Genomic DNA, 26,395 nt, shown 5'->3' on the forward strand with positions numbered 1-26,395 from the left:
TTTGTGAAAATGCAGAAAGAACAACTTACATTTAATGAGTTTCACCACTTCTGTGTGGTTAGAATGTGCAACATGGGTCCCATTAACCTGGAAGACAATAGTGGCCATATTCTAAGTACACAGCCTGACATTGCATTTTATTCCCAATAGTTTACTGAGTAGAAATACTGAGTGGCCAGAAGGTGGCAGCCTCGGTATTGGCCTTGGAGTAGAAAACAGTGACTTTCTCAGTGAAAAGACATGGTGGCAGAGGAACAGAATACCTTGATGATCCTGTCTCCTGTCTGAACACCTGCTCGCATCGCAGCCCCATCTGGTAAACACAAAGGGAAATAAGCAATTAACAACCAAAAGAGAGAGAAAAAGCAATGGAAGTGGAATAATAGAAAATAAGGAAGGAAACACAAAAAATGCTTCTTCATGATGCAGCAATGACATTTCTTCACAGTGAATATGCCAAAAGTCTTTTGACAGACCATAAATACGTGACTATTTCAAGTACTATTTTGAAAGACCATAACAGTGGTTATATTACAAGAAGGACCTGTTTCACAGCTCCACCCCAAACAAAGGGATTTAGGCATGAGACAGGTTATTATGAGAGGCAAGTCTGACTAAAGTCAGCAGAGTGCAGTTCAAGTACTCTGCAAGCCGAAAATAGACTTTAGGTCTTCAGGTTTGTAGTAGTGAGGAAATTCAACTCGGGGTCAGGGAACAAAGAATATAACTCAGTCTGCTCAACTGTGGAGTAGGTGGGGAAAAAGGACTTATAACTATGTTTCAGTTTCACCACGTTGGGATGACATTTAAAGACACTATAGCTGCATTTTGTTTGCTTTTCAGTTTAAAATGCTGATACATTATTCACATGGAACATAAAAAAAGAAAATGGGAAGCCATTCAGTGATAGTTAAGACACTCCCAAGCATTAATGAAAGTGCAAAAAAGAAAAAAGGTCTCGATTGGTTCCCTCCTCTGCAGTCTCCATCCACTGCTGTACAGACCTGCTAGTGTTTACTGTGACCTGATAAAAGCCCACATAATCCTCTACAGACAGTGTGAGACACTACTTGGGGTCACAGAAACATCTTGGCAAACTCATAACAAGACAACAGGATAAAGCAGAAGCTGCAACTACAAGTGAAACTTGTAGAAAGAGGAAATAGTTTACAGTCAACAACGTCACTAGTTTAAATAAATGCCAGAGTTGGTGATTTCTGGGGACCAATTACCACTCATATTGGCGAACTAACATGGCAAATTGATGTGATAGTTTGATGTCATTGCATGATGACACAAGCACAAAATAAGGGGAGCTCACGGAAGGCTCAAACCAAAGGTGGTCAATGTGGTAACATTTTTCTCTTTTAAGTTTGAGAGTCAATCTTACCTTCTTTGACAAGCTGCACAAACACTGGATTGTCACCACTGACAGTGAGCCCAAAGCCATTTTCATCTTTCTGGATTATTACACATCGCTGGACCAGACCTGCAAGTGACACAGACCGGAAAGAGAAAGATTTTCACAAGATCAGGAAGTTGAGTAAATTTTTAGTTCATCCAGTTAGTTCACTCTTAGCATGTAGGGTGACAGAATTCCACAATAATCACACTGGGAAGGTGATAAAAACCAGTCACTATAAACTTTACACTTTTTCCTCTGCCAAAGCATAAAGCTGAAGCTGTCTGTGTGTGAGGTAGGTCACTAGAAAGCTCTCCTTTTTTGCTTTTAAACGTCAAAATACAACAGTGGGCTCCACAGATAATGGCTCCATGGTGCCTTCTTAAATGTTTAATAGAGATTTTGTTTAGATATGTTGAATTATGTCAAAATTATGCAAGTTAGAAATATGAACATGCTGCCACAAACCCCAGAAAAAATAAATGAAAACATATACAAGGTTCGAGCCGCATGTAGATGGAGCTGGGGCGTTGCTTCAGGAATGGAACTAATAAACTCTGCGGGCCATTCTTTCCCTTGAGTGTCCCATTAGAATACAGCTCCATCTGAATCTGCACAGGTGCAGTTTCCACATCAACTGTAAACAGTGCTGGGGAGTAACGGAATACATGTACTGCTGTTACGTATTTAAAATACAAAATATGAGTAACTGTATTCTGTTACAGTTACCATTCAAAAAGGTGGTATTTGGAATACAGTTACTTTGTTGAAATAAATGGATTACACGGCGGTATTTTCCTGTTTCATATTGTCGCAGGTCAGGACTGTTTGGGTTTTGTTTGACAGCTGTGTTCTGTTGTTCCAGGCGGCAGCGTTGCGGTTGCCATGGTTACAGGATGATGCGCGCTCTCTGCGACTGTGTGTTTCCTGGGTGGGAGAGCGCCTTTTTGTTGTTGTGCTAAGCTAATAGGCAGAATGCTATAACCATAGCCCTAAAGAATGTAGCATCATGGGCAGTGTAGTCCGTGCTGCAGGGAGAATGGACTGCCATACCCGTTATGTGTCTGTGAGTGCGAGGAGGGAGAAAAAGGAGAGTGGAAAAGTACGAGCTGTCATCGAGCAGAAACGGGAGATGGAAGCATGTAAATATAATAATAACCACTGCAGCCAAGAAGAGTGCCTGACGAGCCCAGTTGTAAGTAAGCTATTAAGACTCGACTGTACACTGTGTTTGTGTTTTCCTCTGAAACAATAAGCTCCGTTGGAGCAGCCTTTCAACCCTGCTCTCTGTCTCTCACAAGAAAAGTTGACCCAGACAACAAAGTAAAGCTAGTTTTTGGCTACGAGCCCGACACGGAACCCGACATATTAGCCAGAGGTCCCTTTACTATGGTTCGGAGCTGCGGACCTTCAGTAATAGTAATAAATCACAGCAATAGTACATTCATGTAGTTGTAAACAACATGATAATATATTAAGTAATCCAAAGTATTCAGAATACGTTACTCTCATTGAGTAACGTAACGGAATACGTTACAGAATACATTTTGGGGCATGTATTCTGTAATCTGTAGTGGAATACATTTTAAAAGTAACCTTCCCAACACTGACTGTAAATGGGTTGTGAAGCAGCTCGAAATTCTCATTTTGTGCTTTAAAGTCACCAAAGGACTTTAAAGCACTCAGTGCGCTCAGTTTATCAGCAAAGTGAGAGTGATTCTTCTTTAGCTCTTCTACTTTCTGTAGTTTCTGCTCTGCATTTAGGTTTTTCAGCTTATCCTGATGTTTTGTCTCGTAGTGCTGTCTTAAATTCCTTAATTACAGCCACATTAGCTCCACTAATAAGATACACAGGTTTACCGGTGTTCTGACAAAACGTCCTACCGTAAGTAGTTTATGCACATTTCTGCTGTCACAGAGTAATTCCAGCACAAATGTAAGTAGGTATGACGGTTTGCCACTTAACTTTGCCCATCAGAGTATGCTTGTAGCTCACATTCATAAAGCCAGGACGGTTTGACATGTAATTTTACCCATCAGAGTATGTTTCTAGCTCTCATTAACAAAGGTAAGATGATTTGCCACTGAATTCTAGCTGTAAAATTATGCTTCTAGCTCATATTCACAAAGGTAGGACGGTTCGCCACTGAATTTCGTGTTGTGCGCATGCGTAGAAACAACGGGTAGGATGGTTTGTCAGGTAGGATGGATTCCCAGAACACCGGCAATGTTTGTAAACATATATTCAGTCTCCCACCGATGATGAAAGGCTCCGTTTTCAGAATCAACTGTTCTCTTCGCCATTGTCAGGTGCTAGCTCTGCAATAACAGAAGTTTGACTTGATTGACGCGGGAATGTTCCCAGATAGCCTAGCGTTCGGCAAGGAGGCTGCAGCGCTGCATTATGGGATCTGTAGTTTGTGTGTTATTAGCGCCTCATATCGCCGGGCCATGCATAACAATAATAATAAATCTATATAAAATGATCTCGCGGGCCAGATGTGGCATCTGCCTTTAAAAATGTATTATCTATACTTGGATGAAGGGATTTTGTGCCCCATTACTTTCACTGAAACAGTCCCAAGACAGGACATCTTTGAAGCCAGTGTGGACATGAAATATGACCAATAAGGCTTTTACTGTGTAAATGCATAACACATCATAGACTTGGAAAAATATTATCCTGAAACACGAATTTATAGTTGCCTAGAACACAAACTATGCACAGTTAATACAGTTTGCTGAAAACACTACTGTGAGTTGACTTGTATCTGGAAGTGACAAGTTAGTGTACAGAGATGGAGTGTAGAAGCTGTCTGGGTGTTACTCTGCTAATAATCTGGCACTCAGCATCAAAAAACCAGGGGGATGATGACTGACTACAGGAGGCGCAGCGTGGACCCATCCCTGCTGCTCGCTAGATCAATATAGACTGCATCAAAAGGGTTTCCTTCTTTAATTTAATAGGAACATCGCGGAGGATCTCTCTTGGTCTCCCAACATAACAGCAACAGTTAAAAAAAGACCACCAGAGACAACATTTCCTGAGTGCGCTGCAGAGGAATCGCACAGAGGAAAAGCTGTTGGTAGCCTTTTACTGCTTTGCCATCGACAATGTACTGATGTACTGCATCACAGTGTGGTACACTAGCTGCTCGGCAGCAGACAGGAAAGCTGTGCAGAGGGTTATCAACACCATCCGGCGAGCCATCGGCTGCCCAATGTCTTCCCTAGAGGACATCTCCAGCACTCGCCGTCTCAGCAGGGCAAAGAAAATAATGAAAGAGCCTCCCCACTCTGGACAGCACTTGTTCAACCTTCTGCCCTCAGGCAGGCAGTACAGGTGGACAAACATCCAGACAAACAGAGTTAAAACAGTGTCTTCCCTTATGCCTTCAAAACCCACAACTGCTGTAAATAAAGGAGCACAATACTTATTCTGTGGTGAATGGCATCCCCTTAAGTCCAGTCATCATAAATATACGGATGTCTATGTCTGTCCTTTACACTTTAATTATTTTCAATGCCAGATTTATTTATTTTACATGCTTCAATTCTTTTAAAATGTTTTATCTAATGTTTTGCACTTTCTAATAGACAATGACAACAAAGGGTCCTTCTCATTATTATTACTATCATAATCATCATCAAGACTGGGTAGACAACAAACAAATAAAAATACCTATTTATAATACAGAACCCTATGCAAAAAAGTTGGAACCATCATTAATAATTTAATTTCAATTAAACAGTACAAAGACAAAACACGCCATTTATAAAAGGTACAACCATGATTGTTTTTTGTTTTTTTTAAATAAATAAATGATTTAAATACAGTGTTAGTTAAAGTTTCCAAAGGCCTGGTACAGCAATAACAGAAGCTAGGTAAACTGGGTTTAAAAACATACATTTAAGTTACTTAGAAACAGTTTAGTAACATGACCTGCTAAGAAAAGAATCTGGATGTTAAACTGGTCTTTCTACAGCCCCCACCAATTAGACCAGGGGTGTCAAACTCAAATACACAGTGGGCCAAAATTCAAAACTGGAACAAAGTCGCGGGCTAACAATATTTATTGAAGTATATTTATTCCTCCAGATATAAGAATGAATCTTTTCTTATGGACTCAAACACGTTTTGCTGAAAAACTGAATATGGAACAAGCAAAGCTTAATACTAAACAATATATATATATTAGCTGTATAATACCAGTAGGCCAGCTCTAATAGTAATTTGGTATGGCTTCGCGGGCCAAATGTAATTAGGCCCGCGGGCCAGAGTTTGACACTTATGAATTAGACAATTGAAAACATTTTAAATGGGAACTACAACAAAGGAAGCCCTGAACTATGAAATACCTGAATTTCTGAATCACACATGCTCGGAAAATGTTTCGCTTTTAAAAAAAAGCAATCAGTCGTCTCAGTTTACAAATGCTTAGAGATGTGTGTTTAAAAAAAAAAAAAATGTCCTCTGTACTATAAGCTTCAAATTTACTCATATCTTTATTTACAAAACAACAGTTTCAACATAAAACATTTTGTCTTAACAAGCAGACATCCACCCATTTCCCAGAATTGTTGAAAATGAGTTTCAAATCACTGCATTCTGTTTTTATTTACATTTTACACAGGGTCGCACCTTTCCTTGGAAACAGGTTACGTGTGAGGTCATTTCTGAAACTGATCTGACGACTCTGTTTAAGTAGATGTTATCTCACAGGTTAGAAAGAGGAACGTTACTTTTCAGGTTCTTTGTGGAGCGATTTAGAAGAAACGCAAGGGGAAGGTTATCTTTTATCTGGCCAGCACTTCATCACAAGACATAAAAGAAAACATTACGCAAAGTACACAAATGCTTAAATACATAATTGTAGTCTCATATTATTTTAACAAACAAACAAACAAACAAACAAAACAACAACAAAACGAGAAGACTCTATAACTACAACAAACTCTCTTAAATTGTCATTTCAACATTTTAAAGACTGAGAAAGGTATCCAGTGGTTTCTTGTCATCAAAAGAGAGGCAAGTCGATCAATAGGTACGTTGGGGGTTGGAGAATAGAAGGAACAGCAGCTAATATGTGGAGAGAGGTTAGAGGAGCCAAAAGCTCTGGGTTGGGGGGAAGGGTGTAGAGAGTGAGGGTTAGGTATAGATGAAGGAGCGAGGAGGAAGGGAGGAGGAGAGGGCATGGGTGTCAAGGAAGCAGATGAAGCCATATGAATTCAAGAGCTGGTGTGAATTTGCCTCTAGATGCTTATCTCTCTCTCTCTATGCTTTAAAGCATTTAAAATTCTTTGGTATTTATAAACCAGCTAATGTATAATTCAGAGATTCAACTTTAATGTAATCAGCACCCACCAATGATACAAAACTTACACTAGAGAATAAGGTGACCTTCTGTATTGTATCATCACCACAGTAACACAAAAGGAACCCAAGTAACAGGCCAGAGCATTAAAAAGGCAGAACAATTTCATTTCATTAAAAGCTGGAGTTTTAAGACTTTCAGTTCTCACTGACTTTTTTTGTTGTCTTAAAAAAAATGCTAAAGTTGCACCAGACCAGAAAAAGATAAGAGACAAAGATCTGTTTGTTTCAAAGTGAAAAAGCACGCCAAAGCTTTGTTGCATATGATAATAAGGGTTTACCTTTGTCAACTGTACCCTTCGGAGAGTTTAGACTATCTCAGCTCAAACTGGCATTTCTGACAGCTGCTTTAAGAATTTGTTTTGTCAATTCATTGCATGTGAGGCAAGCCACATGCAGTCAGTTGGCTGCAGTGACCACGTGTCTCTGCCTGTAAATGTACTCGTGTCAGTGTAGATGAAGTAACAAGCATGAAAGCAAAGTTGAATGGGTTTCAAAAGACCAGAGGGACACCCAAGTGGCTTTGTTTACATAGATTCTAATAAACATATCACTAAATCCAATGTTTGGTCCTTGTAATCATGTAGGCAGATCCTATACTTAAATTAGCTCATTCATTTGAAAAGTACAATAAAACTACATACCAAATGTTCACAAAAAGGTTGACTACTAGAAGCTATTGTACTGATCATAAAATAAAACGAAATAAATAAATAATCACTGTAAAAAATATGTGTTGGCTGCCTATCTCTTAATAAATGCTATACTGATTTCCATTTTTAAAAGAGCAGATAAACAAGGAGTTGAATGTATCCCAGTTGAGCTGATGTCTTGGCAGTGATTATGAGGACAGTTTATTTTAATATCAGCCAGCATGGTCACATAAGTAAAACATCTATAGGCAATCTCACACCAGGAAGCGTGTACAAATGCAGCTGCCACACCAGCCATTCAAGCAGGAGCTTCTTACCACAGGACTCAGGCTTCCCCTCTGGTAGCACACTGCTGCTGCCACTCTTCTGTACCACCAGAGCTTCTGCTCACAGCCCCCACCACACAGAACGCAGAGCAGACAGCACACATTCACATACACATAAAGAAACAACACAAGGAAAGGAAACACAAAACAGGAAAGAGAAAATCATGAGGGAGAAATAAACATGGGAGATGAAAAATTAAATGCACAAATCGGCAGTTTAACAAAAAAAAAAAAAAAAAGATTTGAATAGGCACTGAAAAAAGTGAAAGTAGCTGAAGATTAACTAGCTTGTTTTTTTTTAGTACCTTTTTATTTTTAACTACCCACATATCTATAGATACTTACTGCAAATGTAATTATAGGGGCCACACGCTTTCAAAACTGAAAACCGCATTAAAATGATAAGCTCAAGTCTGATTTTATATTAAACATAGAAATAGTCCTGAAAATAAAGAAGGTTACAAAAGGCCAAGATTGCATCTGGCTTCTTTAATAAAAAAAATTCTGCGCTAATAACACAATGGCCATAAAAGTGTAGCTGTACACTTAAACCTAGCATTCATTTAGGTCTGGTATATTCAATTTTGCCTCCAGTTTTATCGTGATGAATAAGCAGCTAGTGAAATTGCATGCAATTTTGGGTGTGTCTCCCCACCGCAGAGGGTGGTTTTATAAGTTGTGGCAAAGGGGATGATGCTAAAAATAATTCCAAAATCAAGTTTCCATCAACAGAAGAGAAACTTTTCTTAGGCCACCAATTAAAATAAGGAGGCTGACTTTTTCTTTTAATCAAATAATCAGTTTTTGTGGGAAACAATGATCTAAAAAGTCAGTTTTAATAAACATCTACAGTGTCTGCCTACTTCTGTATATCCTTAATAAACCCAAACCACTTTGAAATTAGAGAAAAAAGGCACATATGGAGAAAATCTAGGAAAAGATTATTAGAGTTCATGCATCTTGCAAGCAAATAAAAAAAAGTACAAGTTGCGATACAGAACATGCAGACATGCAAAATTTCAGGACATAAATGTAACACTAGCAGAAAATAAAGATGTACAAAAAGTACATTTAAGAATGAGGTGCGTCTTGCTGGATTTGGTACATTTTGTTTAATCGCTACATAGCTAAACATCAAAGAAATGTATGCAAGAAGATTTTAGTCTGATGCCAGACAAAGACAAGCAGCAAAGCGCATGTCTTAACTGAGAGAACTCATCTTGTCTGTGTTTTGTTGCATCATTCACAGATAAGCCACTATGTGGTGCCGAGGATTTTCTTTTTTTGTTGTGAATACAGAAGCTTCAGTCATATCTCGAATCACACTCAACTGACTGCTGACAAATACCACAGGGACTGTCACCATATCAGACGAGTCTGTCTCTGAAACATAACAATTTCACCCTGCAATAAACTGGAAACTGGAGTGCATAATAAGCTCAGTGGCTTTTTGTGCCCTTCAAGTATGCATGCACACATGAGACCACCCAACCACTCAAGCATACAAAACCCACTTATTTATGTAAAACTGTGAGACACGTGAACATAATACACACACAGAGCTACTGATTTTTCACTCCATTAATCAAACAGTTCTCTGCTTATTGGGTTAACACTGGCAACATGTAATGAAACGTAAGCTTTCTGACAAACACTTGTAAAGCTGTAATGTCAACGTAACCATTAAAGACACATTATACTGTCTGTTAACTGAATTAACTCCCAAAAAGATGATTCAAACTCCTACTAATAATAAATTATTTTCATCCAATGACAAACAAACAGTTATCATAGATCAGACCACACATGTGAAGACTGACGTAAAGCTGTCATTTTAAACTTATGCAATAATCAAGCACAAAGCATAGAGCAAGATACAAACATGCCTTGAGCAAATCATCATGAGCACATTTGTTCTATGAGACAATTTGTGAGTGTGAGAGTTGAAGAGAAAAAAAGAAAAGGAGACTGTCAGACAGAAACATGTGAGGCAGTCGGTGAGGCATTCAAAGACCGAAGGAAGAGATGGAAACACGCACTGTCACGGACTGAAGCAGACCGAGTAGGAAAACCACATTCAAGCATAGAAATGAAAGTACAAAGTTACCTGTAGGGTCAAACTCATTGGAGGGAAGGGAATTTCTTTCACTTTTGGGTTTCTTGTCTGGGGGGTGGTCTTTACTGAGAATGCTGCTGGTTCTATAGAAAGGGGAACAGATGAGTAAAAGGTAAACCAAGTGGTAGAACAGTACAAGACCAGCATTTGTCCAGTAAGAGCAATCACATACAACAATGCAGACTTTTACACATTGCATTGTTTTTACTGAAAAGGTCACTATAATGTATGCATATCTTACATTACTGCTACAGAATAAGCCTGGCTTTCATGCAAGTAAAGACCCGGAGTAACCGCAGCAACAGTAAGAACCAACTACTGTCCTTTTTATTCTTGAGAATAAAATGCAGGAGGACCTCCTAGCGTATGAATCATGCCGAGTGTGTCTACTGTATAATGTGACACGCTGAGAGGAAGTGGAGGCGCTCTCCTGAGTGCCCAAAGAGCAAGGCCAGAGAAAGGACGCTTCTCAGTGGAGATACCACAAGGCCAGACTCCGGCTTGAACCTCGGGAGGCTATGTATGGCTGCCTCTGCCTATACTGGCCTCAACTGTGAAAGGCCACTGTTCTATTCACAGTGAAAGGCAGCGATGGGCCGCCCTTAAAAGAGGGACCCCTTTGTCCGTCACTCTCTGTGTGTGTGTGTGTGTGTGTGTGTGTGTGTGTGTGTGTGTGTGTGTGTGTGTGTGTGTGTGTGTGTGTGTGTGTGTGTGTGTGTGTGTGTGTGTGTGTGCATGGGGGCGGGGGGTTGGTCCACACTCTAAAGACTTCTGTATTACAGCACACCAGGCCTAGTAAAATCTGCCTCATTTCCCTCATGCAGAGCTCTGTACATGTCTGGGTGGTGTGTTATGTCTGTGTTACCACAGGATTCCCTATTCATAAGGGTGTAAGTGTCAGCAATCCAATAAGATAAAGATTCTTACCTGTTTGCTTTCTTGGGAAACCTGCAAGATAAAACAGAATAACAGTTAGCATCCTACAGAAATCTGCTGGCAGACTACTAATGTAGAGCACAAAAGCTGGGCTGCTTATTCCTGTTTGGAGAGTTAAAAAACGAAAAACAAGATGTCGTGCTGACAGTTTCTCATGAGACCCATATAGTAGTAAACATGATAATCCCGATCAAACATCGGAGTTCTTCAGCTGCAGATTAAAGCGTTTTCCAGGTCAAATGTCCTCTGCCTCTCAGATCTCATCTGTGTGCATGTGCTGTAATCTAGTTCTTCAGACATCATAGCTTCACTGTAATAATCATATCGTAATCATACACAGGGCCTTCGAAGTGGCATGCTCATTGCCACAGAGTGCAGCAGTGATGAAATAATTAGGGGATATAGTGAGCACCATATTGGAAAACATAATGTTTTCCAGGATACTCGAGATCTGCCTTTTTTCTTTGGGAGATAAAGCATGAAAGAAAATTTATAGGCAAGACAATTTAAAGAAATGCTACACTGTTAACAGCAGCTGTAGGTGGTCATTCTCATGTTTAAGAGACAGCCTTAACAGAGTCACCCAAGGCAAGAGTTGGCTGGACCTTGCACTTTGTACAGTTTCTAAACCAAATTTTACTCCAGTACTCAAAGATAAGATATACATGCCAAAAATGTGTTTTTAGCCTTAAAGTGATTAAAGAGAATCAAAGACAATCTATTCCAACGCAACGTGGCAAAGGGTCACAGATTTTAATATTGATTTATTTTGTTTAACCTAGCAAAGTATCTTAAAACTCTTAGTGTTGGAGTTGATTATATGAGTGTCACTGCAACACCCGTCAGCACTCCAAGTTGGGGTCCACACAGTCAGTACTACTGATTTTTCTCCAGAAAGACTGAGACACAATTTGCCATTTTACATTTTATTATTTTTAACTGCGAAGAAGTGGAAAAGATGGAAAAGATTGGTGCCTCACTGTGGAAATAATCACACAGCAGTGAAATCCATTTTCACACTTTGCTGTAATACCCCAAAGTCTTTATTCAGGCTTGTACATATGTGCTGTATGCTACACTAAATGCTTGTGAAAATGTAAAAAGAGAAAAACAAGGGAAAATGCACAGTATATGAATACAAATAACTACTCACTCTAAAATAATACTGTTCGGTAAAAAGGAGGTGTCATGACTTACTAGCCACATTAACTCCCTTTCTCCTTGTGACACTGTCTCATTCAGGGCCATGCAGGGGCAGCTGAATGGCCCGTTTATGAAAATGCCTCAGACTGTAATAAGTTCCAGAGCTTACAGCAGGGGGAAAAAAAACTAGTTGTAAGTAACCCATTCCCTAAGAAACCTCTGAATTGGAAGGATGGAAAAGTCAGCACGCAAATACACACACTGTGAAATGCTACATGCAAATGCACAAGCTCGGAGACGGCAAAAATGAGTAGGCACATGTTTTTGGTTGATCGTATAGGAGCAAATGAAAGCATGACAGGGAAACCAAGAGGATGGATGACACATCAAGCCGTCTACAGTGACTGTAGACATGACTGTGCTGAATTATGCTTATAATAGTGCCTTTTGAAATAATGCTGTGGTTCCTCTTCATGAGGTCTTGCACTTGGTAAAACTTTTGAAGGGAACTGAAAAAACTTTTGTTCAGAAGGGCAACATCATTTTACGTCCTAAAAAAAGACATGAGTCAGAGCCAGCACAGTCTCTAGAAGAAATAAGAGAAACACCTAGCATGAAATCACGTGCCTATAAAATACATATAAAGACTGAGAAGAAGGACAAAGGTAGTTATGAAAAATATGCAAGAAATAGTACAAACAAGAGAGAAGTGGTAAAAGGAAGTGGTGGCACAGCAAGTTTTAAAAGGGACAACAAAACTTCGTATGTGCTATATGCTACACAAAATGGGGGATCACTATGTAAGTTTAAGGATATCAAACAAACTAATATTCTTTAAATTATAGGTACTATTCCTAAATCAAGAAATATCCCGCTGCGCAGAATCCTGAAGCTGCCACACTTTTGGTTCAAGTTTGTGAAAACACACCACTTCAGAGCTTGACTGTTAAACATCCCTAGTTGCCTCTGGCAAGCAAATCTACAACTAACCATTTAAAGGTCTGGGTTCTGTCATTTACAAACGAATGCTTCCAAAGTTATCATAAAAATAGACACAGGCTAAATTAAAAATAAAAAATAAAAACTTTCCATCTAAGGACAACTTTCCGCCTGGGTGGACGTGAGCACTGTTGTCACATTGGTTTTGGCACTCAACCAGTGCAGAGGGGAAAAAAACTGAAAGAAAAGGAATAACAACGATGCCCGGGCATCACAGCAAAACTACAGCACAGTCCCGCTGAGAGTGAGACCAGCCTGCTATGGAAACAGTGCTTCTAAATAACTGCTGAATGTAAAAGCTGTCTGGTAATTTGCTATGTGACATCACAAATTATAAGCGAGAAACATGACACTAAAGGAATAATGAATATACATTTTTGACCGAATCAAAGATAATACTTGTTTGATCCCTCCTAGGATGAGCCAATCATCTGATTTGTAGCAGCCAAAAAGAAGAAACATTTTTTTTTTTTTGCATAAACAGAGTTGTAGCATCGAGGCATGTGCAGTGATGATATTTATTACAGCTTTAAGTGTTTTGTGGCATATCTACTTTTACTGTAAGAATAGTGTTTGTAAGTCTATTTGCATATAGCGGCTTACTGTGTATATATTATGAACTGGAATCAGTTTTCAACAGTAAATGTATCTGTAAGTTTGGGAAACATTGCCTATGCAGAAAAGAAGTTTAACATGCATTAATAAAAGTTTTCCAAAACTTTTTTTTGGACAGGTACAGTTGACATGAGACAATGACAGATAGGGGCTTCATCATATTAGCCCAAACTAACAGTCAAAAGGTTGTTTAAAAAAAACAACCCACAAACAAACTATGCAATTCAAGCTGAAGGAACAAATCCAATATATACACATAACAACTGCTAATCCATCTTTGAAGTAATGGTTATTTACTTAGTCATAACTCATTCCCCATGTGTTTCTCTATGCCTCTACATAATGGTTTGTTAACTGCATGCTTAAAAAAAAAAAAAGAAAACAAAACAAAACAACAACACACATAACAGAAATACTGTTTTTTGTAAAATCTTTTGGCACTGGCAAGCTACTGTGAGCTACTGTGACTGTTGTCTAAGACTAAATTGGTGACAGCCAATTTGAAGCTGCAAAGTTTCAATGTGGGTGCAAGTGTCCTCAGCTTAAAATAAGAAATTTAAAGATGGGTAAGACGAACCATATTTCTACAACACTTAGATAGCTGACGACAAGTCATCATACCCGATACATGTAACAACAGAATGACAAACAAAGGCTTAAAAGTCTCATTTTGGTTTTGTCTCAAGCAAAAAGGACTGATAAATACACAGTTCTATTATACCTGTAAGACAAACAGAATAGAGTGTGACAATTTTTTATAATAATTACATTTCAGTATTTTGCCCTGCTCTACCCTGTTAGACGTCATGCCAATTGTAGATAGGAAATATCGCATAAAAACATTTTAGCACCAATAAAAATAACAGTTTTTGAGGTTCCCATAACCCCCCCCCCCCCCCCCCCCCCATTTTAAATTACAATCACACCAGTAACTAAAGACAGAGTTTAAAAGAAATACTTTTCATTCTACATACTCTTCAGAAACTAAATATTCCGTATTTCTCGGACCATAAGGCGCACCAGATTATAAGGCGCACTGTTGATGAACGGGTCTATTTTCATACATAAGGCGCACCGGATTATAAGGCATATTAAGCGAAACAAAACAGTAAGATAAGTTAAACTTTACTCAACTTATTCTTCTTATTTCCTCCACTTCTGAACCATTGATTCATTAATGTTGAATTCTCTCGCAGCTGCTCTATTCCCATGTTGTTGCAGTATATTAATGACTAACCTTGTATTGTGGAGGGGTTATCTCAGTTGTTCTCCTAACTGAGGTTTGGTCCATTTACAGCATCCTACCATGAGATTGCATTTGTCCATAGCCATTGGGAACCCTCAAGTTAACTTTTATCGAGTGGAAAAATGTTAGTGTTCATCCTCCAGCTTCACTGTGTTTGTTATGCTAACATAGCTCGCTAGCGATCACACATCATCATCCATCATCTGAAAAGTGGTATTAAGTGGAACGTGGATTTTGGTCCAAAAACAATGCTACCTTGGTTTGTCAATTTACAACAACAGCATGCATTCATAACACTAACCCAAGGGTTACTATCCAAGAAAAGTAATTGTCATGGCCACGTGGATAGTTAAGTATCTTAATTGGCTGCACTGGGAGTGTTTCAGGCTTACAATTCAGGTTTGTCTAACAATATCTGTACTAGCTGGAGTTAAACAATGAAAAGGAAAAAGAGTAGTTGTGAATAAGCAAATTCTGATAAGAGCTGGTTGCTGTGGCATAGATTCTGATAGATTCTGACAGCAGTGACTGCAAAGCCTGCAAGTCTGTTCATACTATGGGGTCTCACTTCATAGTTTGTAGTGAAAAGTATTACTGACATACACTAAAGCCTATAACTTCACAGTACATACTCTTTTGCCGATCAGCAGTGTATAATCTCCACGCCCCCTCCTCCCCTGATAAAACTACGAAAACTATGCAAAGTTTTAATTCTTATCAAGTCTCCATTAATAGTTTATGTCAGGTTTCGAGGACTGTATAAAATTTTTCTTTTTTTTGGATTTGCTAGAACAAACAAGAGTATAAGAGACTCTTGTGTTAATAACCACTGGTTGAGTGTTAATAATCACTGGTTGCAGTACAAAAACATACAAAGAACAGCATGATATGAACAGAAAATATGCGGTTCTGTTTAAGTATTAAACAAAACACCTTCTGAGTCTGATTGCAGAAGTTGCACACTGATGCAACACTCTAAACAGCCTTTTAGTAATAAAAAAAACCCCATCTTGGACCGTGTGAATCCTGTTACAACAACTGACAATAACTTAATTCTTCTACATTGTGGTTTTGTTAGAACAGTTTTAGATCACAGCTTACATGTAGATCTAAGAGAAGCTACAAAACCAACTTGCTAAAACCAGCTTTTTCCCCCCCTATGAAATCTCACAGACAACACTCACACTTCATTCAATACTTCAGATCCAGTTATATAAAGTCTAAGTGAGGAACCTCTTCCTGGACGGGGCCATTAACTGTGCAGTGAGTGAGAAAGGAAGAAAGAAGGCAGAGTCAGAACAGGGTGGGATAGGAGGGAGGGGCAGCACTGGAGCGGGCCTGGGCTTGAATGCTCCATTGAGGTTTGGTGTTTTGATGGAAAACTGTGGCAGAGCTGGGCCAACTGCAGCAACAGTGGCAGCAAGAGAGGCCGGGACCAGACCAGCCCGTGGAGAGAGGAAAAAGAAGAGAAAGAGGGAGGACAAACAGCTCTAAGGGAGCTCTGATGCACAGCCATTTCTGTGCACAGGTCTCCCACACTAAAGAGGAAGGGAAACAGTATATAAGGAACTAGGCAAAGTAATGCAAGATTCGGAGGAAATACTTCGGATTACTCTCGGTTCCTCTTAGAATTAATCTAAGCAGACCTAGGGAGATTATTAAAGTTTATCTCAGATGTGCATTATAATGTGTTTTGTATGCCAACAGAGAAAAATAAAACATTTCAAACTCAGGGTAAGATCTGGCAGGATGCATCAAGTTAGGAAACACAGTTGGCTTCATAAACCAAGCATTACCTTTACTATCTCTGGTCATACAAAGCTGCTGTTGTAACTTGCATTAAAGGAAGTTGCAGTAATGCAAGTCCCCTACCAGAAGCAGAGCACAGTTCACAGCACAGCCAGGTGTTGTTGGGGTTAAAAGGGGTGGTGCCTGTCTGTTACTAGTGTAGGATTGGACACTTTGGGAGTTGCCTGCAGAGATCAGACTGAGGTGTGTCAATTCCAGGAGTTGAAGTGTACACCATCACACAGCTACACACCCTGAGATGGTAGATTTCTTTGGAAAATTTGGCAGAGCTGGACTGCAGGTCTGTAGTGATGGCACCATGTCCTCAGCTGGATATCAGTACTACAATATGCCACTGGCCAGCCAAGTACTTTATGGAACTGGCAAAATCTGTTTTTTTTTCCACCTCACCTCCTTAGAAGTAAGATTTCATCTCCACTGTGCAATAATACAGTCACTTGAACAGTCTGATTCATGCCTGCAGCTGGCCAATAAGAGAGAACACAAAGACACTGCCTGTTATCTAATCTATATACCTGAGTCACACAATTTGGGTGCACACACACAAAAAAAACCCCACAGTCTGCTTGACGTCACTCCCTATGCTTCCCTGCCAATGACAAAGAGGTTCTCTACACCCACACCATCATTTTCTCTTTTTCAACCACTGTCTGCACTTCACCCTAACCTCATGTCAAATGCAATGATGTCACTTTCAATATGTGACCTAAGCAGTGTTACCATGTGGTGCTGTGTACACTGAAATATGGATTTACAGAAAGAAGGATTAAGTAAGTGTATGAGACAGAGAGAGTGAGGGAGACAGGAAGGGAGGTGTGGTGTGTACTGGAGAGACAAGACCAATAGCTTTGGAGCTCAAGCTACAGCCTCAGGGGGAAAACTGTGCCCTTTCTGCCCCAATAAACCTCATCAGGATTCCTGACATGAAGGCCGGGGGGATAGACATTTCTTCACGCTATGCTGTCTGCTGTCCTCGAGCACTGGGAAAGGAAGGAAGGTGGCTGAATATGCTACTCTGCCAAAACACTTGAAGTTATGAGGCCTAATACAACAAATGGCAAACTTTTCTAATCAATGAGCAACTTCTCTGAACTCACAAGACTTTTAATGTGCGGATGACACATCATTTTCCCCCCCGCTAATCATCTTTTCAGGTTGAAGATCATAAAATATTCATTCAAGGACATTATGCTCATTAAAGCAATTTAGCCCGAGAAAAGCAAGATCATTTCAAAAATAATTTGTCACTAAGGGAAACAGCCTATCCTAGGGATATTCACTGGCCTACAAGAATATATAAACAGAAGACTGCGGAAGAAAAGGTATCACCACGTATTCCCTGTCCTGCCTTTCCTTTTTTGTTTTGGCTATCTGCTATCAAAGAAATGTTATCCGATTAAAAAAAACTGTGGGTAGGTAATACAACTTGTGTTTTTAGAATGGTTCTTGTAGCCCCCCACCCAAAAAAAAAGAAAGAAAGAAAAGAAAGCAGGCGTGTGTCAGTCTGTTGAGTCATCTCTGAATCAGCTGAAACAGGCAATGTAAGATTAATCACAGTGCAGCGGCATGTTGCTGTCTCTCTCTACAATACAGCCTTTCATAGCAAACACAGAAAAAATTCAATTAGAGCATCTCCATCCTGAGGACTCTCAGCATGGCAAGTAAAATGCATCCAATGAGCTACAGCCGGGATGCTGCTTTTTAATGTCAACTATCCATTTCCGGTTATTTTAGACAAAGACTGGATCCAAAAAGTACCAGAAATTAAGTTATAATATAATTTCTTTATCAACTTGACATTCTGAGAAATAAATACTGTAAAAGCAATTTATCTTCAAATCTATTGGAGCACTGAGCATAATAGTATGGCTTCTTCACCGCCACAGATAGCTTGAAGGCAGCAGCCTAGTTTAAGCCCACAAAGCCCTTACATGGACATGTGAGAACTTGACACTTGGGTAAGACAGCTCTGTTTCCTCGTCCCCCTTTTCTTTATTGTTGTGATCCTGTCTTTCATGAAGTGAAAGTAATGTTTGAGCCCTGAAGCTCTTCTGCTTAACAGCACAGGAGGTGCAGGACAGTAGAGGGTGTCCACATGCATCAACATCACATAGTTGGGTGACAGACCCCCAACTCTCTCAATGCTCAAGAGCCCCAGCTAATATCCAGGGTCCACCCACTCTCCAACGTCACCACCCCTGGGCCACTGCTTCTTTCATTCCCCTCTGTCTTCTTTGTGCCATTTCCTAGATATATTTCTTTCCTTTTATTAGCTTGAGATAAAAAGAATTCTTAATAATCTTAAAAAAGTAATGAAAAAGACCCAGACAATTTCACTGGCTTGCAGTTTTCACCTTACCACTTTTTATTTGTACTTTGGTGTAATAGTAAAGTATTCTCTGTTCTAACATGGACCACAATAAAACGTAGTAATGACAGGAGGGAGAGGTTGATTAAAGCAAAAAAGTAAAAAGACATGTTATTATGGCTGAAAAAGAGTGAAACAGAGCTGGATGAGAATGAACAGAGCTGGTGTGTGCCTGTGAAAGTGACACCCAGGTGTGAGCAGTAGTCCTAAGATCCGTATTTACATTATATAAATAACCAAAACAAAGAATTTGGTCAGTTGTTTGGTGAAGACTTTAGGTGGTTTATATGGTACATTGTGTGCGCTGCTATCATTCTGGAGAAAAATTCAGTAATCTTTTGGTTTTGCTGCACGACTGCTAGATATCCCAGGTCGGGACAAAGTGGAAAAAAAACACAAAAAACAAAACATGTAGCACGTAATTGAACTTAATTACAATTTCAATGGTAACTCTAACGTGCACCCAAACAAAACAATCCAGATAAATTGCTTGCTTTGTTGCATTATTATTTATTTTTTTACTAAGAAGCTCTTTTTCTTGTGTTCCAAACAAAGCACACCCCTTTTCTTAGCAACGGCTGTGCTTTGAGCTTTTAGGGAGGGTTAGGGTTAAAAAAATAAAAAGAAGCACAAAGCACTTGCTGTTTAATGTAGCTCCAGTCACGAGGACGAAAAGAGAATCCTGTCCCATCCAGACAAACTAATACTCACGTTTTCACAGGTGAACCCCGTGGAATCATTTGCCTCCAGATTGTGAAAGCGAAGAAACTGAGCAATCACTGCAAAGGCTGGCTGTGCTGTGGGCTTCAGCTCTATGTTAAATGCCCTGTTGCCGCCATGCTAGTCGCTGTTGCCTTGCCTGGGGCCTTTCTTTGCCCCTGTCAGCACCCACAGAGGCTGTAGGAAGCCTTGCGAGGTGGGTTTTATGATCTGGTCCAACTTGTCAACATTGTGTCCTCCAATAGCCCTTGTTAAAATGTATTTTATTTTGTTTTTCATTTTCTATAACAACAAATGCATGACTTTTTAGGTAATGAAAAATGTTGTTAAATAATCAAGCGCACAAGACTGACCAGAGCAATAATTGGTATTGTCGGTTTTGCAATATTTGAGCTCCCTGTTAATCAGCACTGGACATTTAAATCCATTACAGAGAAGATGGGGTAAATGCACCAGATCTCACATAGGGCAAAATACAGGAAAGCTGCAGAAGTGATTATGTAAAGCAGCATGCCAGTGTGGTGCAGATGCTGAAGACACAGCTACAATTGCAAGGCTATATTAATGTTCTTTTCCTATCCATCCAAATAAAAAATAAAAAAATGCTCATCAAGACTCACTAGACTAGAAATAAATATTCAACCTAGTTTTTAAATGTGATCAAAAGCTATCTAAAAACAAGTGTTTGCAGCACTTCAGCTCATCATTGAATTGATTCTCGTTTTCTTCTGTGGATGTGTTAGCCATTCAGCCAATTCATGTAAAAAAAAACGAAACAAAAAAAATACAGCAAATAATAATAAAAAAAAAAAAAAACAGCTTTTAGTGTAATATACAGTGCAACCACAAACTACAACTTCCAAATCTTCCACTGAAATGAATCATCACTTCCATAAAACAATCAAAACCAATTCTTGATGCAATGCTCTATTAATATAAAATTTATTGCACAACTGCTGTGTTTGATGAGCTCTACTTTCTAACTCTGCTTGAGATCTCTTTGCTCAACATCATGGGATACAAGAAATCAAATCTGACGGGGGGCGAGGGGGGACCACTGGGACATGCAGCTACTGCTTATGAATGTAAAACAAAAAAAGTCTGATGCACAATAGAAAATCAGTCCTGGAAAATAATAAGCAACTTGTATTAAAACTGGACAAAAGCACTCATTTGCTGGCTGACAGAGTATAGATAAAGTATAGCAATATAACCTGAAAGGTTGCTCATCAAGCAAAAAACTACTGCCCCCGAAAAAGACAGACTACAATGTGTGACTCCACACAAAGAACATACTTTCAACTGGTTTGATGAAACAAAAACTTTACTGTCTGACCATAATAACCATCATTATATTTAAAGCACTAAAGATGACACTTGTAACGCCATCCCAACCACAAAGCATGGTGGCGATATATTGCTGCAAGAGGGGCTGGTGGACTTCTTAAAATAACACAGCACAATCCAACCAGCATAGCAAAGCAACAAACAGAAAAGCCTAAAAGAGATAACTACTGCCAATGAGAAGAAAGCAGGAGACACACTGGAGAGTTTACTACCCCCTCCAGAGTATGAAGAGAACGTAATGCCAGCAGACAAGCCTCACTCACTTGCAACGAAAGATACCTCTCTAACACACACATTCATTTCAGTGAAAAAGTGCGTGCATGGATGTGTACATTTGTACACATGAAACTACAGCACAGGAAATAAATATGTACATGTAATAATAATAATAATACTCATTTACTACATTCTTTGAAAGGAATCCAACCCTCAAGACCATCATCTATTACTACAACCTAGGTGACCTCAAGAGAAAATGTTTACCAAGATTACATATCAGGAAAAACTGTTTAAATTTATTTGGCTTGACCGCCCTTACCTAGATGTTACAGGCTACACTAGCTTTTAATCCTGCAAGCTGAAACTACAGCCTGCAACCTGCTTCATTTCAAATGTTGATTGTCACTTGAACTGAAGTTTTTTTCCCCCACAAAAGAACATTTCTAAAAGGCTGGACTTTTTCTTTTCATTTGCAGATTACATGTTAGGGTGAAATGCACATTTCCTCTGTTGCTTAGTTGGAAACTTCTGATCAGAGCTTTAAGTGACTTCTGGAAATTCATTTTAATGCACGGTTTAGAGCAGCTGACGCAGCTTCCTCAGTATCAGCGCTGACTAGATGGAGCAGAGGCATGGTGCATTATCGGGGAGGGATGCCAAATACTGGAGACGCATACAAGCAGACTGGGCTGTCAGAACTGCTCATGAAAACATTTATCATAAGGAAACAAACTTCACTGCAGTGACGCAAATATCAACTCCAGTGTCCTGTTATTAAAAATAGTGGTGATATAATTACTCAACTAGCCCACAGAAATGTATCAATGTTGACATATAGTTAACCGTTCCCCCTTTAAAGACTTTAGCACAGCAAACTACCAGACATTCACTGATCATGACATCTCACATCTCTCGTTTTCAGCTGATGGCTATGTCACAATGTGAAAACTTTGGCCTTTATTAGGTTGTGACTGATACTGGCTTCACAACTGAGAGCATATTTATGTAAGAATCAATGATATTGAATGATTACTGACAGGCTTGTCAGCTGAAAACTGATTACAGAAATAGGTTAAAACTTTTGCAAGGTAACAGTGAAGTCACACTCCAATCAGCCTCCCTGACAGTGCCTGAAATACCTGGGTGATAAACACTGACTATTTTTTACTATTAGTAATGACACTGGAGGGGGTGTATTACGAAGCTTAACTCTTCAAGTCAAAGGTTTGTGTCATAAAAGTAGCTTCCTTTTTACCTGGCTAAATTACTGTGGTAAATCATGGTGAGAACAAAGTCTGCTTATGACCAGGATATCTTCTGAGTTTTGGTTTAAAGTCAAAGTGCCAGGGTTCCACTGATTGTTTCATTTACAGCATGTCTTAAGCACAATATAGATTATCTGCTAATAGGATTGTTATGCGCTGTTAAATTTCTGAATAAAGTGCAAACTGTGTGTCATATTGAAAATGTATAAATATTGTTTTACTTGATTCTGATCTGCTGCCAAGTCTGATGATGAAATAAATAACTTGAATTAAACTGTTTTCCTGTGCACTAAAAACCACCAAATTAACTGTTTTCTACGGTATTAATCTCTTGTTGCATTTTAGTATTATCTTTTTAATGTGCTGTTCTTTTTAGTTTTAATCACCCTTTTATCATCATCAAATGATAACATCTCTGACTGCAGTAAGTGTCACTCATAGGGGTCATTTTGTGTAGAAAAAGGGTCTAATGCCTCACGAATCACTGCTTTTCTGAGCACAGATCATGAAGCAAAAAGCTCTGCTTAAGAGAGAAAGTTGAGAACCACTGTTGTGATACCTGTTATCTCCAGCTGGGGTTTTAGGTTTTGTCCAGCCAGCTAATGCAAAGAAAGCCTGGTTGTGTTGAACTTCATTTGCAGTATACCCCTCAGTACCACTTCCCGAGAGGGCCTCAGGGGTGTGGGAAAATCGTGGAGATCAGCAGAACACTATGACAAAGAGTGAACTGCACACTAAACTGACCCACCGGCTGGCAGCCCAACCCCAATAGATACTGAATGCATCCTCCCACCAATGCCAACAGAGCAAAAAAACAAACTGCACAACACCACACATGACTGGAGCGAAGGCAAAAGCAGGGAAATACAGACACACATAAGGCAAGAGTGAGCAAGCAACAAACCAAAAACCTAATTGATCAGTGCAGTCACTACAAGCAACTGTTGTGGAAAACAATGTAAACAGACCATACATCCACAATAATTCCAAGTACAGGCCAGCAGTTGGTGCCAGCCACTGTTGGCATCAGTGCAGTGGGGGAGGGGGGGTGTCATATTTATTAAAAAAAAAAAAAAAAAACTAGGGCTGGGCTTTCGCCTCCCTCTAGCTCTAGCCATGAGGGTATTTCATATCCCAACCTGGTGTAATAAGCTCCCCTTCTATTCTGACTCCTTCCTTCTCTCCTTGCAGGTATGTGAAATTCAGGTGGGAAGGTTTGATGCAATACAACAGCTCCACTTTTTGCTTTACTGCCAGAGAACATCATTTCAGAACAAAAACCTCTTTATTGTCCAGGCAAGAAAATCACTGTCATGATGCAATGCAGAAATCAGTGATGGACACACTGTCCATACATTGGGGTAGTTTTGGACACATCCATCGCTGCATTCTTGAAGGCTGTGACACAATGTTTAGTCAGCTGGTCCAACCTTTTAGTTTAAGGTGACAACTGCCTTAGATAAGATGATTCCTCTCCGAGCTAGGGTTTTGTCTAAATCCAGAGATTGTTTTAATAGGTGTAGGAGAGGTTTAGCTTTAAAGGCTTAGGGGTAATAGTGATGTTGAAAGGTGTACAGGGATCACTGGATGACTGTTCCCTAGCACACAAACAGTAGCAGTCCTTCTCATCCAGTCCATAAGTAGTATTTTACAGTCTACAGAGAACTCCATTATCCATGCTGAGATCAGCAGTTTCCATCAAGATATGATGTCCTTCATTAGTAACTAAATAACAGTTATTACCGAGCATCATCTACATAGGTCAGTGTTTTACCTGAACCGTGTAAAACACGTTTTCAGATCAACCGAATCAAGGGACTTTCACAAAAATGTTATGATTTTATTACTTTGAAAGTGAAAACAGTGCATTAACAGAATATAAAAGGTGGTTGTTTACTGTACCTGTCAGTGAAGCTGGGCTGTGTGTCACTCATTGGGCTTCCGGTTCTAGATTTGCAGCAAATTATATCCTATTAACATTTTCCAGAGTGTGATGAGGCGATTTCCTGGAGCGTCTTTCTCTGGCATTCGTCTGGAGTAGGCAGGGATTTTGAGAACGATGCTGGGAATCAGTTCACTGTGAGGTTGCTGCAAGGCACCTCCAAACACCAGATGAGCCTAAGCTACAACCAGGACTTCTTGTTAAAATTAAATGACAGCAAAAAATCTACAGTGCAGATCATAAAAATCAATCGGGGCCTTGGTCGAATTAGCAGTCCTACCCCGGTAATAAACAATATTTTGGCAACAATAATAAATATACTGGTGCAGCTGACACAAGTTGTCGTGTATGTACGAACTCCTCGTGTGCCTCCTTTGCATTCACATCCCAGTTTTCCGCCGATATGATGTATGTAAACAATCCGTATCCCAACGTTCCTGACACCTTGGCCCTGCGATGTAGTTCGTCTGCCAACACCCAGCTCGGCCGAATGGCCTCGGTGTCTAAATGATCGGTGAAGATGCTGGAAATTCCTCCAGTCCCATTAGGTATTCCCTGCTCCAAGAAATGCCTGTCTGTGGCTGTGGGGACGACTCTCCCGTGACCAGGAGAATCGCTCAATGCCGAGTTTAAACGACCCGTGTTAGAAATTAGCAAAACAACTGCAGCTAACGTCAAACCGCTTTGATTAAAAAGAAACGAACTGAGTTAAATGGTCATTTAAAAAAGCACATAGGTTTCCCCTCCAAAAAAATCCTTTCTCACTGCAAACTGGCAGTCGTTGAATCTCACCAGCTACCAGCTAACAAAACAGATGAGCTCTTTCAGCAAAAAACTTTGCTTCGTGGGCTCTTGTTTCGAGTGCAAACTAAGCAAACTCCCGTTCACAACAATGAGCCGGCCAACGAGCGAAACATACATACACAAAAACCTCGTGTATTTTCACTGGCTTGCGATACGTCTTCGCGTTATGTCCTTCAAAAAGACTCCTTGAGGAAACAAAATGCAGCGGAGCCCGTTAGCACAGCACAGCGTCTCTTGACTCCATGTTCCAAAAGAAATCGTCAATTCTCGACAGAATTCCCGTGGATGGAAAGCAGGCTAGCTATGTGGCCGCCAGCTAACGGGAAAGAAAGTAACCACCGCTCCCGTGTAAACAACGACAAAAAAGCGGCGAGAGGCTTGAAACTTGTAGCGAACATTAAACGTTATTTTTTCCCAACGTACAACGCTGTTTGTTCGAGAGAATAACTTGAGGAAAGGTACCAAAAAAAATCCCACTTTCTGCCGCTAGCAACGCCCTAGCTAGCAGTTGGGAGAGACTAACCACTTCCTGCCGCCGGGGAGAATTTATTTCAGCATAATATCAGGGACCACTACTGAAAAACGAGTAACAACAACAGCAAGCACTACTACTACTGGTAACAGTAATACTAAACATGTATAATTTATTCGTGTATGATGCAACTATAGTAGGCTGTGAATATAACAAGCAGCGCCTCAATGGCGTGTGCAGCTGGCAGGGATATTAAATAATGACCACTGGGCCAAAAAAAAAAAAATTGTTATAATTTGATCATTTTAAAATGTATAGACACGAATATCTTCATGTTAGTCAGTCTCCTTCTGAATAGTGCTTCAAGTAACTGTGTGTGCCGTAACAGTCAAATATGGATGCAAAAGGCACTCATGAAACTGACACAATAAATTATTCATGCATTTATATTTATCCGTTAAGAAAAAAAAAACATACAAACTACTAAAGTGTTGAACCTTCCAGTCCAAGAGTCATTTATACGACTCCAGTTTTTGTGCATGTGATATTACTGGAAGCAAAACCAACCATCAAATGAAAATGATAAAAAAAAAAAAACAACTTCATCTGTCCCATTAAGGTTGTGGACAGTCACATTTA

The 26,395-nt window shown here is 39.7% G+C and overlaps 1 protein-coding gene across 2 annotated transcripts in view; it reads right to left on the minus strand.

Moving 5' to 3' along the window:
- Positions 1 to 25,808, minus strand: part of arhgef12a (Rho guanine nucleotide exchange factor 12a) — a 41,195-nt gene extending 15,387 nt beyond the window's left edge. The window contains exons 1-7 of one of the 2 annotated variants that reach the window (XM_006795458.3): positions 24,441 to 25,808; positions 10,799 to 10,819; positions 9,863 to 9,954; positions 7,747 to 7,812; positions 1,391 to 1,489; positions 264 to 313; positions 30 to 87 (exon numbers count right to left, since the gene is read on the minus strand). In XM_006795458.3, coding sequence (XP_006795521.1) covers positions 30 to 87; positions 264 to 313; positions 1,391 to 1,489; positions 7,747 to 7,812; positions 9,863 to 9,954; positions 10,799 to 10,819; positions 24,441 to 24,472 — 418 coding nt within the window. In that variant the 5' untranslated portion in view covers positions 24,473 to 25,808. The remainder of the gene's footprint in view (positions 1 to 29; positions 88 to 263; positions 314 to 1,390; positions 1,490 to 7,746; positions 7,813 to 9,862; positions 9,955 to 10,798; positions 10,820 to 24,440) is intronic. The other variant, XM_087850965.1, reaches the window with a different exon arrangement.
- Positions 25,809 to 26,395: the final 587 nt, after the last annotated feature.

Source organism: Neolamprologus brichardi, chromosome 14 (assembly GCF_056152115.1).
Source record: "Neolamprologus brichardi isolate AB-2024 chromosome 14, ASM5615211v1, whole genome shotgun sequence".
NCBI classification, from domain to species: Eukaryota; Metazoa; Chordata; class Actinopteri; order Cichliformes; family Cichlidae; genus Neolamprologus; species Neolamprologus brichardi.